We start from the raw sequence: 13,838 nt of genomic DNA, 5'->3' as shown, positions 1-13,838 counted from the left end.
TTCTGTTTGACTGAACCTAACAAATAAACCAAGTGTTGGAAATCATCAGCTCTCCTAGTCAGCTTCCACACAGCGTAATCCTTTAACTAGGAATCACTGGTGCTCATTATGATCACCTGCTGTCTCCTCCTACCCTGGCTGCCACCAAAGTATTCAGAACCATCCAGAAGCTCAGGATGGGAGAGCCCCCACTCTACCCCACAGCAAAGATCCAGATTATGGCCTCATTCTGTGTATAATAAACTGGTCTGAAAATCAAGGCAAAAAATATATGCTGATTCCCCAAAGCCTCTTTAAAAACTAGTTATTTTTCAGATAACCCATATCACATTGCAGCATTTTGTCTGTCCAATTCTGTAAATGCTAACATTACAAATGTATGGACTTTAAGTTCAAAATGTGCTAATACTTTGAAAGCTCTCTTGAAAATGAGAGAGACAGCAACATGTCAAACATCTCAGGTTGATATTATAATCTCCATTACATACAAACATTAGTCCCTATTTTGAATAATCTTGTAACATACTTTTAGTAAATGAGCAAGTCACATTTTACACCATGGGTAAAATCTAAAAATTCTCCAGTGAATCTTAGTCACAGTTGTCTGTTAGCAGTCATGATCTTGGAATGGAAGATCTGTTACCTCATCCCAAAAAGCAGTGAAATCTTGCATGTCCACCATCACTTCACCCTCTGATGGCAGCTGAGTGTTGACCTGTGGTATTTCATCAAGTAATAAAAAATTCTATAGAAATGAGGCAAAAAAAAACCAGATTGTAAAAAAACAGATTGTTAAACTGCAGGAAGAAAGCACAAACAAAAACAATTGCTTTCCTGGGATTTGCAAACTTTGAACAGTCTAAATATGTTTTGCTAATTGTTCTTAAAGTATTAGTTCACATCAAAACATATTATGCAATACATGAGACTCCAGTTCGATTCCTGGGTTGGGAAGACCCGCTGGAGAAGGGTTAGTCTACCCACTCCAGCTGTGGCTTCCCTTGTGGCTCAGCTGGTAAAGAATCCACCTGCAATGCAGGAGACCTGGGTTTGATCCCTGGGTTGGGAAGATGCCCTGGAGAAGGGAAAGGCTACTCATTCCAGTATGCTGGCCTGGAGAATTCCACAGAATGTATAGTCCATAGGGTTGCTAAGAGTCAGACACAACTGACCAACTTTCACTTTCACTCAGAACATATTAAATAATGTATGGAAAAATATATTACATAATTGTTATTATTACATAATTAATAATTACTATTATTACAGCTCATGGTATATATCAATATAATCATATAATATAGTGTATTTGTTGTTGCTCAGTCACTAAGTCATGTCTGACTCTTTGCAATCCCATGGATTGCAGCACTCCAGGATCCCCTGTCCATCACTATCTCCAAGAGTTTGCTCAGACTCATGTCTGTTGAGTCAGTGATGCTATCCAACCATCTCACCCTCTCTTGTCCCCTTCTCCTCTTGCCCTCAATCTTTCCCAGCATCAGGGTCTTTTCCAATGAGTTGGCTCTTGGCATTAGATAGCCAAAGTATTGGAGCTTCAGCATCAGACCTTCCAATGAATATTCAGGGTTGATTTCCTTTAGGATTGGCTGGTTTGATCTCCTTGCAGTCCAAGGGGCTCTCAAGAGTCTTCTCCAGTACCACAGTTCAAACCATCAATTCTTCGGTGCTCAGCCTTCTTTATGGTCCAACACTCACATCTATACATGACTAGTGGAAAAACCATACTTTTAACTATAGGGAACGTTGTTGGCAAAGTAATGTCTCTGCTTTTTAATACACTGTCTAGAATTGTCATAGCTTTTCTTCAAAGAAGCAAGGGTCTTTGAATTTCATGGCTGCAATCAGCACCTTCAGTGATTTTGGAGCCCAAGAAAATAAAGTCTGTTTCTGTTTCCATTGTTTCCCCATCTATTGCCATGAAGTAATGGGATGAGATGCCATGATTGTAGTTTTCTGAATGCTGAGTTTTAAGTCAGCATTTTCACTCTCCTCTTTCACCTTCATCAAGAGGCTCTTTAGTTCCTCTTCACTTTCTGTCATAAGGGTGGTGTCATCTGCATGTCTGAGGTTATTGATATCTCTCCCAGCAATCTTGATTCCAGCTTGAGCTTCATCCAGCCCAACATTTCTCATGATGTACTCTGCATATAAGTTAAAAAAGCAAGGTTACAATATATAGCCTTCATGTACTCCTTTTCCAAATTGGAACCAGCCCATTATTCCATGACCAGTTCTAACTGTTGCCTCTTGACTTGCATACAAGTTTGACAGGAGACAGGTAAGGTGATTTGATATTCCCATCTCTTTCATGATTTTCCACAGTTTGTTGTGATCCACACACTCAAAGGCTTTAGAGTAGTCAATGAAGCAGTAGCAGATGTTTTTCTGGAATTCTCTTGTTTTTCTATGATCCAACGGATGCTGGAAATTTGATCTCTGGTTCCTTTGCCTTTTCTAAATCCAGCTTGTATATCTGGAACTTCTTGGTTCACATAATGGTGGGAATTATAAATGTGAAAAAAAAGAGGGCAGTTAAAGGATTAAGCAGTAATAAAGAGGGGACAGGGATGAAAAGGCAGATGCAAAAGGTGGCTCAGATATCAACAAGCAAAACATCTGTAGAGGAAAGAACTCATTTTTGAACACAGAGAATTAAGTGAATCTGAGGCCACTCTTCCTGTCCAAGGAGCAGGGAGCTCTCAGCAAGTTCCTCCCCTCCCGGCCCAGAGAGGAATCCTGTACCCCAGGACTGCACAGTCACTGCCTGGTCACTGGAGTCAGCACAGGAGATGCACTCTGTTTGCTTCTCCTGCTTTTACACATTGTAGTCACTCTGCAGGCATCACTACACAAGAGCCCTGTGCTACTGCTACTTATATATACTACTGTCCCTACAAGAGAACCATTCTTATGATATCTGTAATGCACTCTACCTAGGAAGAAAAGGGAGTATCTACAACATTCTGGGAAGACTGCCAGCTTTGGCACTGAGAGAGCTAAATATCTCCTAACTGGAACACAGTGATACCAAACAAAAGGGCATTTTACAAAAAATCCACTGAAAACTGAAAACAATTATTTGTCCCCAAACCTTGATTCTTCGGATGCTGACAACAGCCTCTGACACCTTCTCGACGGCCATGGGGAAGTAAAGGGTGCTCGAGAACCGCAGAGCCTCAATCAGCATCACCACCACAAACACCTGGCTGGCTGTGATCCGGTTGTCAAGGAGCTCATTGGTGATGAAGGTGACAAAAATCATAATTTTGCTGATAGTGAAAAATGATGCCAAATTCATGCCCCTAAGGTAGGAACTTTTCAGAATCCTGGAAATTTCCTTCCTGAAAAGAGAGTAGGAAAGAGGTTTTAAAAGAAGCATCGACATCCAAGGCATGAATTCAAGCCCTCACATGGAGACACTACACAGGACATGCCTGGGGCTCCGTCCCAACACCAGGACACACACTTCATCACCACTTCACTCTTCCAACTAAAGAGAGGCTTCATGTCACCCTTTTAAACACTGTTGGTCAACTGAACTGGGTTTGAACATTCTTTCAACAAGCATTCATAACCACAAGTCCTGGGCCAGGCTCCCCACTGTTAACAGAAAGACACAGTCCGTCCCTTCCAAGAACTCATGAACTTGTGGGAGAAGAGAATAAGACACCCCAAAATTGTGAGACACCAAGACATTAGACAGAGGCAGACACCATGGCCGCCCTGGAAGCACATGTCCTGGCTATTGTAAATAGTGCTGCAATGACCATTGAGGTACATGTGTCTTTTTGAATTCTGGTTTGCTCAGGGCATATGCCCAGTAGAGGGATGGCTGTGTCATATGGTGGATTTATTCCTAATTTTCTAAGGAATCTCCAGCCTCTTTTCCACAATAGCTGTGCCAATTTGCACTCCTACCACAGTGCAGGAGGGTACTGTTTGTAGACTTTTTGTTGATGGCCATGCCTACCAGTGTGAGGTGATACTTCATTGTAGCCTTGATTTGAATTTCTCTAAGAAAGAGTGATGTTGAGCATTTTTCATGTGTTTATTGGCTATCTGTTTGTCTTCAGAAGCATACATAACTTTTACTTTAAGAAGATTGTAAGTGGAACAGCAGGTTAAAATGACATTTCCCCTCTTCCACTTAACCCTCCTGCCACATGTAAGGTATGGAGTTCATAGTATTTAAGCTCATCTTCATGTGAAAACTTGGTAAGGCTTCTAATTTCAGTCAGTAAAAATAGAGGGGAAAGTACAAAAATATGGTGTGATATGCACAAAAACTTACCTTCTCAGTCTGGTAATAAGGTCTATAAATGACTTTTCCCAAGCATTCATTTTTACTGTTCTGATGCCAGTTATGACTTCACTCATGGTCCTGATCCTGTCGTCTGTGAGAGCTGCAGTCTTACTCCTGAGGGGACAGGCGAGATGAGCCTCAGTGACCACAGCCCAACTTTCTTCAGCAGCTGCAGAAGCAGCAGGGGGCACAGGGAGGGACCAGGGATTGATGATTCCCTACAGCTCTTCTGTGCTGACATCACAGGCAGGTCTTTCTCAAAGTGCAAATAGAGAAAAAGACTTTTAGAAGTCAACCACTCAGCCCAACTCAAGGAGTAACTTGGAGAACTCGCAGTACTGGCTGAGGAAGACCCAAAGTAAGTCAGGTATAAGCTCTCTGCCCAAGGAGGTCACAGTTGGACAGGGAAGGCAAAAAGACACTGAATCTAACAGGAAGACAGTGTCTGTGCTATGATAAAATAGGAGAGAAGTTCTGGGGAGCAGAAAAGATGGGACTGTGAATTCTACCAGGAAAGCAGAACAAGAAGAAATTCAGAGACCTGATAGCACTGGAACAGGGCCTCGAAGGATAAGGAACATCTCTTCACAGCCAACAGGAAAGGAAATTGCAAATAGACAAAAATATCACATGTAAAGTCATAAAAAAAAAAAAAGAAGAGAAATCTCAAGGGAAAAAAAAAAAAAAAACTTCAAAGAGCACAATACCTCCATCACCTAACAACCTGGACAATGACCCACCTCCAACCCTCTGGGATCTACTCCAGGTCTATCTCTTTGCCATTAGGTCCTTCATCACCAGCCACTGTTCTATCACATATTCTGCTGGGACTGTGGGGCTTTACAAAGACATAGTTAATTAAGATTGACCTTGTCCTTGAGGCATTTATAAGTTAATGGAAACACTGAATTAAAAACAAGACAAAAAAATAGGTACCTGAAAATTGCTCTAACATAAGAATAACAAAAATACATGCAGTTAAATTTGAGTCTATGGGATTATTACTATTTAATAAAGTTTACATAACATCAATGTAGGTATATTCTGCTCAAGGACATTCCACTTATTCAGCTATGGTAGTGGGAGGAGCCAGTGAGTGCCATCTCCTTTCCCTCTTCAAGATCAGCCTTCAGCTTAAGGCTGGAGCCTCCACCTGCAAAGCCTGAAGGGTCTACAATGCACTCAAAGAAGAGACCAGAGAAGGCATTGGTTTTGTTTTTGAACACAAGCATCGAGCAGACGGTGCATGTTACTAATCACATATCACCTATTTTTTAAACCAGTGTTTCTCTTACCGGAGTGATGAAAACAACATCCCGAAGCAGCTTTGCAAAAGCAGAAGAATAATGAGAACCGCCATCCCAGCAAGACACGACATTCCTATTTCCTTCCAGAGCAGGGCGGTCACTGCGACAACCTGCAGTGGTCCCATCCACAGATAGTGCAAGAACATCGCTACCTTAAAAGAGAAAGACAACAGTGTAGAAACAATCTACTCTGAAGGAACAGACAGGAATCTAAACAGAAATGATCTTAGTGAGTTTTACACCTGCTGAAGGAGAAATCCAAGTGTCCACCCCAGATGACGCTGTTCTGGGGAAGCACAGGGCCAGCCTCAGGGACATCCAGGGAGAACCTGACCAGCACCACTGACAGAAGATGTTGATTTTGTCCACAACACAGATGAGCTCAGGGCTTCCCCAAACTCTCTCTGTCCCAAAATTCAGCCCCATCTCCCCAGAAGAGCCTATATTATGGTACCTACCACACTTTCCAATAACTGCTTGTGCATTTACTTTTCGGACAGGCTGTGGCCTTTCCAGGGCAGAAATTAAGGCTTATTCATCCTTCAAATTAAGTAGAGGCCTTATGTCATGTTTGATGAATAATTGAAGGGGAATTGAAAGTGTTAGTCACTTAGTCATCCAACTCTTTGCAACCCCATGGATTATAGCCCACCAGTCTCCTCTGTCCATGGAATTATCCTGGCATGACAACTGGAGCAGGGTGCCATTTCCTTCTCCAGGGAATGTTCCTGACCCAGGGATCAAACCTGGGCATCGTGCATTGCAGGTGGACTCTTTACCATCTGAGCTACCAGGTAAGCTCCCAAACTTAAAGGCAGTATCATCCAGGAAAGAGAACTGTTCTATGCAGATCTGGCCAACAGCTGCAACACCCTGGTAACATGATCTGTTCATAAGGTAAGTGTGAAATGGGTATGATGGGATAGCAGAGAGGAGATTGTGCAAAGCTGGAGACCATCCACTTGGCATTATTCCTCAAAGGCACCCTGTGAAGCAGCACTGAACAGGGGGCAGGGGAAAGAACAATCCCTGCCCACCAGGCCTTCATCATCCAGAGAGGGAGGAAGACAGTTCAGGCAGCAACACTGACACCACATGCCAAGAAGGGCCACTACAAAACTTCTATGGAGGACCTCTATGAACACTAATCAAGCTGTCCAAGAACACTACTGCCTGCCTATTACTGAAGTATATTGCAGACAATGTCAGAAAAACAAACTTCTCATCTACAGGACAAAACATATGATCACATCTAAGTTGCACACAGAGGAAATGAGCGTTGGATAAAGAGAACCCTTGTCTTATGTCCTCAACAGAACACTGACGGACACCAAACCCTGGCACCTGGCATCCCAATAAGCTAAATCCAGTAAGAAGAAGGGTGGGAAATGGAAGAGGATCCCTCAGGGGCAGCTCACCTGATCAAACCTGTTCACATCGTTGGACAGCAGGTTGACTATCTGGCCTGTGGTGGTCTTCCCCATGGCTGAGCTACTCAGGCGAAGTGACTGAAATGAAAGAAAGATACAGAGAATCAGATTCCTACAGTGATACCAAGTCAGTCTGAGAACATAGCAAAATGGAGTGTGTTTTCATGGGGTCTTGTGTGGTGTCAGGGCGAGCAGGATGATGCCTGACAGCAGGGCTTTGGGGACCCATGTTCATCCTTAGACAATTCGATGTGGCGGCAGCCCTGCTTACAAGGACAGCAAAAGGAGGAGCAGGAGACAGAAGCAAAATCCTCCACCCTGTTTCTCAGTGAACTTGGACCTGTCCGATGGATAAATGAATGTAGGTTTAGACTTACAAGCCAACTAAGTAATTTTAAGCCAAACCCTAAACAGCATATTAAAAAGCAGAGACATCATTATGCCAACAAAGGTCCATATAGTCAAAGCTATATTCTTTCCAGTAGTCATATACTGATATGAAAGCTGGACCATAAAGAAGGCTGAGCACCGAAGAACTGATGCTTTCGAAATGTGGTTCTAGAGAACTCTTGAGAGTCCCCTGGACAGCTAGGAGATCCAACCACTCAATCCTAAAGAAAATCAACCCTGAATACTCATTGTAAGGACTGATACTGAAACAAGCTCCAACAGTTTGGCTGCCTGATGCCAAGAGCTGATTCATTGGAGAAGATCCTGATGCTGGGAAAGATTAAGGGCAGGAGGAGGAGGGGGAAACAGAGGATGAGATAGTTGGATGGCATCCTGGTCTCAATGGACATGAGTTTGTGCAAACTCCAGGAGATAATAAATGACAGGGAAGGCTGGTGTGCTGCAGTCCATGGGGTCACAAAGAGTTGGACTGGACTTAGCGACTGAACAACAACAAGATGAAAGTGGAGAGGTTGCCTTAAGGAAAGAGATTAGGGGACCTGGACTATAAATCTGGTTAGTCATTAATACTAGGTATGACACCATTTAAACACTCTGGTCTTAGTTTCCTCATTCTAAAACTAACCAGTATAGTATTCAAAACACTAATCCTGTGAGGAAACTATGTTCTTAATGCCAGTCTGCTGACTTTACAAAAAACACAGACTGTGCTGTACAATCCCTTGATTTGATTAAAAAGCTCTGAAAAATTCCCTGGAGAACTGAGAAACCTGAACAGACCACCTTGAGCTGTTTCAACAGACCATCAGCTGGAGCCATGGATCCAAACAAAATACCATGGTTCATAAATTCTTTATATTTAGTCTTCAAGTTAAACAGAAAAATCAATGCTCAAGAGAAAATGTAAAATGATGTAGCCACAATGGAAGAGATGGCATTTCCTCAAAAACCAAACATGAAATTAGTACACAGCATAGCAATTTCATTTCCCAGAATGTACCCAGAATAATTTAGAGCATGAATTTTACTGGTCATTTGTGCACCATGTTCGTACCACCATTATGTACAACAGTCAAAGGTAGAAATAACTCAAATGTCCACTAACAGATAAATAGATACCCAGTCAGTCAGTCAGTCAGTACTCAAACTCAAGTCCATTGAGTTGATGATGCCATCCAACCATCTCATCCTCTGTCATCCCCTTCTCCTCCTGCCTTCAATCTTTCCCAGCATCAGAGTCTTTTCCAGTGAGTCAGTTCTTTGCATCAGGTGGCCAAACTATTGGAGTTTCAGCTTCAGCATCAATCCTTCCAATGAATATTCAGGGTTGATTTCCTTTAGGATGGACTGGTTTGATCTCCTTGCAGTCCAAGGGACTCTCAAGAGTCTTCTCCAACACCACAGTTCAAAAGCATCAATTATTTGGTGCTCAGCTACCTTTAGATTCCAACTCTCATCCAAACATGACTACTGGAAAAATCATAGCTTTGACTAGACAGACCTTTGTTGGCAAAATAATGTCTCTGCTTTTTAATATGCTGTCTAGGTTGATCATAGCTTTTCTTCCAAGGAGTAAGCATCATTTAATTTCATGGCTGCAATAACCATCTGCAGTGATGTTGGAGCCCCAAAAAATAAAATCTCTCACTCTTTCCATTGTTTCCCCATCTATTTACTATGAAGTGATGGGATCGGATGCCATGATCATAATTTTCTGAATGTTGAGTATTAAACCAGCTTTTTCACTCTCCTCTTTCACTTTCATCAAGAGGCTCTTACTTCTTCTTCGCTTTCTGGCATAAGGGTCATGTCATCTGCTTATCTGAGGTTATTGATATTTCTCCCGGTAATCTTACTTCCAGCCTGTGCTTCATTCAGCCTGGCATTTCTCATGATGTGGTCTGCTATAAGTTAAATAAATAGGGTGGCAATATACAGCCTTGATGTACTCCTTTTCCGATTTGGAACCAGTCTGTTGTCCCATGTCTGGTTCTAACTATTGCTTCTAACTACTGCAAAAAATTTCTGAGGAGGCAGGGTCAGGTGGTCTGTTATTCCCATCTCTTTAAGAATTTTCCACAGCTTGTGGTAATCCACACAGTTAAAAGCTTTGGCATAGTCAATAAAGCAGAAGTAGATGTATTTCTGGAACTCTCTACCTTTTTCAATGATCCAACAGAGCTTGGCAATTTGATCTCAGGTTCCTCTGCCTTTTCTAAATTCACCTTGAACATTTGGAAGTTCATAGTTCACATGCTCTTGAAGCTTGGATTGTAGAATTTTGAGCATTACTTTGCTAGCATGTGAGATGAGTGCAACTGTGGGGTGGTTTGAACATTCTTTGGCATTGCTTTTCTTTGGGATTGGAATGAAAACTGACCTTTTTCAGTCCTGTGGCCACTGCTGAGTTTTCCAAATTTGCTGGCATATTGGGTGCAGCACTTTCACAGCATCATCTTTTAGGATTTGAAATAGTTCACCTGGAATTCCATCACCTCCACTAGCTTTGTTTGTAGTGATGCTTCCTAAGGCCCACTTGACTTCACATTCCAGGATGTCTGGCTCTCGTCCCGTGACCACACCATCATGGTTATCTGGGTCATGAAGATCTTTTTAGTATAGTTCTTCTGTGTATTGATGCCACCTCTTCCTAATATCTTTTGCTTCTGTTAGGTCCATACCATTTCTGTCCTTTATTGTGCCCATATTTGCATGAAGTGTTCCCTTGGTATCTCTAATTTTCTTGAAGAGATCTCTAGTCTTTCCCATTCTATTGTTTTCTTCTATTTCTTTGCACTGATCACTGAGGAAGGCATTCCAATTTCTCCTTGCTATTCTTTGGAACTCTGAATTTGAATGAGTATATCCCTGCTTTTCTCCTTTGTCTTTAGCTTCTCTTCTTTTCTCAGCTATTTGCAGGATCTCCTTAGACAACCATTTTGCCTTGTTGCATTTCTTTTTCTCAGCAACGGTCTTGATCATGGCCACCTGTACAATGTTAAGAACCTCCATCCATAGTTCTTCAGGCAGTTTGTCTATCAGATCTAATCCCTTGAATCTATTTGTCACTTCCACTGTATAATCATAAGGGATTTGATTTAGGTCATACCTGAATCAGTTCAGTTCAGTCGCTCAGTCATGTGCAACTCTTTGCAACCCCATGGACTGCAGCACGCCAGGCCTACCTGTCTATCACCAACTCCCGGAGTTCACTCAAACTCATGTCCATTGAGTTGGTGATGCCATCCAACCATCTCATCCTCTGGCGTCCCCTTCTCCTCCCACCTTCAATCTCTCCCAACGTCAGAGTCTTTTCAAATGAGTCACTTCTTCGCATCAGGTGGCCAAAATATTGGCGTTTCAGCCACTGCATCAGTCCTTCCAATGAACACTCAGGACTGGTCTCCTTTGGGATGGATTGGTTGGATCTCTTTGCTTCCAAGGGACTCTCAAGAGTCTTCTCCAACACCACAGTTCAAAAGCATCAATTCTTCTGCTCTCAGCTTTCTTTATAATCAAACTCTCACACCCATACATGACTACTGGAAAAACCATAGCCTAGACTAAATGGACTTTTGTTGGCAAAGTAATGTCTCTGCTTTTCAATATGCTGTCTAGTTTGGTCATAACTTTCCTTCCAAGGGAAAGCGTTTTTTAATTTCCTGGCTGCAGTCACCATTTGCAGTGATTTTGGAGCCCCGAATAATAAGGTCTCTTACTGTTTCCCCATCTATTTGCCATAAAGTGATGGGACTAGATGTCATGATCTTAGTTTTCTCATTGTTGAGCTAAATGGTCTGGTGGTTTTCCCTACTTTCTTCAACTTATGTCTGATTTTGACAATAAGGATTTATACAATATTGTATATACATGTGAAGGAATATGATTCACCTTTAAAAAGGACTTAAATTCTGACATCTGTTCCAACATGGATGAATCTTGAAGACATTGTACTACATGACATAGAATAAATATTGTATGATTTCACTTAAATGAGGGACCTAGAGGAGTCAAATTCATAGAAAGATGTAGTAGAGTCATGATGATGAAGAGGAGGTGACTGGGGAGTGAGTATTTAATTAATGCAGAGCTTAAGTTTTGGAAGAAGAAAAAATTCTGGAGATGCAGAGTGGTGATGGCTGCACAAGAATGTGAATGTATTTAATGTCACTAAATGGTGCACTTAAAAAGTTAAAATGGTAAATTTTATGTTGTGTATGCTAAGTCACTGCTAAGTCACTTCAGTCATGTCTGACTCTGTGTGACCCCATAGATGGCAGCCCACCAGGCTCCCCCATCCCTGGGATTCTCCAGGCATGCTGTGTATATTTTACCACAATTGTTAAAATTATGAACCAAAGCTATAAGTAATTTTATCAAAAGGTAAATAAATGACAAATCATCTTTATATATGATACATCTCCCAAAATCATTCAATATCACAAACTATGACTACGAGCTTAGCAGCCATCCCATTTCTAACACCCAATCTGATTTCTCCCCAGGACCAGGGGTCAGGAGGTGGAGCCTAAGTATGAAACACAGACGTTCACAGGGACATTTCAGAGCCTCTCGGCAACCCCAGCTTTGCCCTAAGGAATCAGCCCACCCCTTACCTGCAAAGAAGTGTCTTATTTCTCCATCTCAGTAGGAATCTAGATGCAAGGCTTTCCATGAGGAAATTTCCATGTTTCTGGAATTTCAGCTTATGTATACAGTTTCTGACTTTGAAAGAAACAATTATTTTAGGCAATTAAGCCAGTAAATGAACATTTTGGGAGATGTTCACATTCACATAAGCAACATACAAGGTCAGATCAGATTTCCCAAAAGAGGCATTCCAAAGTGTTAGTGGGAAGAGGAAGAAAACCAGGCAGACACTGGCTCGCCTGTACAGCAAAGAAAGAGCTTTGTTGGCCTAAACCATCATCTCAAATATAACTTAAGGTTTTCCCAGTACAGTTCTGGTGAAATTTCCTGCATACTTATGGGAGCTAAGCATGATCTGGAAAGGTAAACATCTAGCTATTTTTTGGGGGGGTGGGGGCTCCAAAATCACTGCAGATGGTGACTGCAGCCTTGAAATTAAAGACGCTTGGATGTATGTCGGAGAGTGTTTTGCCTATGTTCTCCTCTAGGAGTTTTATAGTTTCTGGTCTTACATTTAGATCTTTAATCCATTTTGAGTTTATTTTTGTGTATGGTGTTAGAAAGTGTTCTAGTTTCATTCTTTTACAAGTGGTTGACCAGTTTTCCCAGCACCACTTGTTAAAGAGATTGTTTTTAATCCATTGTATATTCTTACCTCTTTTGTCAAAGATAAGGTGTCCATAGGTGTGTGGATTTATCTCTGGGCTTTCTATTTTGTTCCATTGATCTATATTTCTGTCTTTGTGCCAGTACCATACTGTCTTGATGACCGTGGCTTTGTAGTAGAGCCTGAAGTCAGGTAGGTTGATTCCTCCAGTTCCATTCTTCTTTCTCAAGATAGCTTTGGCTATTCGAGGTTTTTTGTATTTCCATACAAATTGTGAAATTATTTGTTCTAGCTCTGTGAAGAATACTGTTGGTAGCTTGATAGGGATGGCATTGAATCTATAAATTGCTTTGGGTAGCATACTCATTTTCACTATATTGATTCTTCCAATCCATGAACAAGGTCTATTTCTCCATCTATTAGTGTCCTCTTTGATTTCTTTCACCAGTGTTTTATAGTTTTCTATATATAGGTCTTTAGTTTCTTTAGGTAGATATATTCCTAAGTATTTTATTCTTTTTGTTGCAATGGTGAATGGAATTGTTTCCTTAATTTCTCTTTCTGTTTTCTCATTATTAGTGTATAGGAATGCAAGGGATTTCTGTGTGTTGATTTTATATCCTGCAACTTTACTATAATCATTGATTAGTTCTAGTAATTTTCTGGTGGAGTCTTTAGGGTTTTCTATGTAGAGGATCATGTCATCTGCAAATAGTGAGAGTTTGACTTCTTCTTTTCCAATTTGGATTCCTTTATTTCTTTTTCTGCTTTGATTGCTGTGGCCAAAACTTCCAAAACTATGTTGAATAGTAATGGTGAAAGTGGGCACCCTTGTCTTGTTCCTGACTTTAGAGGCAATGCTTTCAATTTTTCACCATTGAGGATAATGTTTGCTGTGGGTTTGTCATATATAGCTTTTATTATGTTGAGGTATGTTCCTTCTATTCCTGCTTTCTGGAGAGTTTTTATCATAAATGGATGTTGAATTTTGTCAAAGGCTTTCTCTGCATCTATTGAGATAGCCATATGGTTTTTATTTTCAATTTGTTAATGTGGTGTATTACATTGATTGATTTGCGGATATTGAAGAATCCTTGCATCCCTGGGAT

The 13,838-nt window shown here is 41.3% G+C and overlaps 1 protein-coding gene across 1 annotated transcript in view; it reads right to left on the bottom strand.

Annotated features, from left to right (window-relative positions):
• Positions 1–607: 607 nt before the first annotated feature.
• The window catches only part of LOC104995883 (multidrug resistance-associated protein 4-like), a gene marked incomplete at its 5' end in the record, with an annotated part of 34,276 nt that continues 21,045 nt past the window's right edge, over positions 608–13,838 (bottom strand). The window contains 5 exons of the mRNA XM_010849941.1: positions 608–745; positions 3,113–3,362; positions 4,313–4,438; positions 5,620–5,783; positions 7,050–7,139. Coding sequence (XP_010848243.1) covers positions 608–745; positions 3,113–3,362; positions 4,313–4,438; positions 5,620–5,783; positions 7,050–7,139 — 768 coding nt within the window. The remainder of the gene's footprint in view (positions 746–3,112; positions 3,363–4,312; positions 4,439–5,619; positions 5,784–7,049; positions 7,140–13,838) is intronic.

This window comes from Bison bison, unplaced genomic scaffold, assembly GCF_000754665.1.
Source record: "Bison bison bison isolate TAMUID 2011002044 unplaced genomic scaffold, Bison_UMD1.0 scf7180017851055, whole genome shotgun sequence".
In the NCBI taxonomy this organism is placed as follows: Eukaryota; Metazoa; Chordata; class Mammalia; order Artiodactyla; family Bovidae; genus Bison; species Bison bison.
The sequence above is the reverse complement of the archived record's forward strand: the minus strand, read 5'-3'. Positions and strand labels throughout refer to the sequence as shown.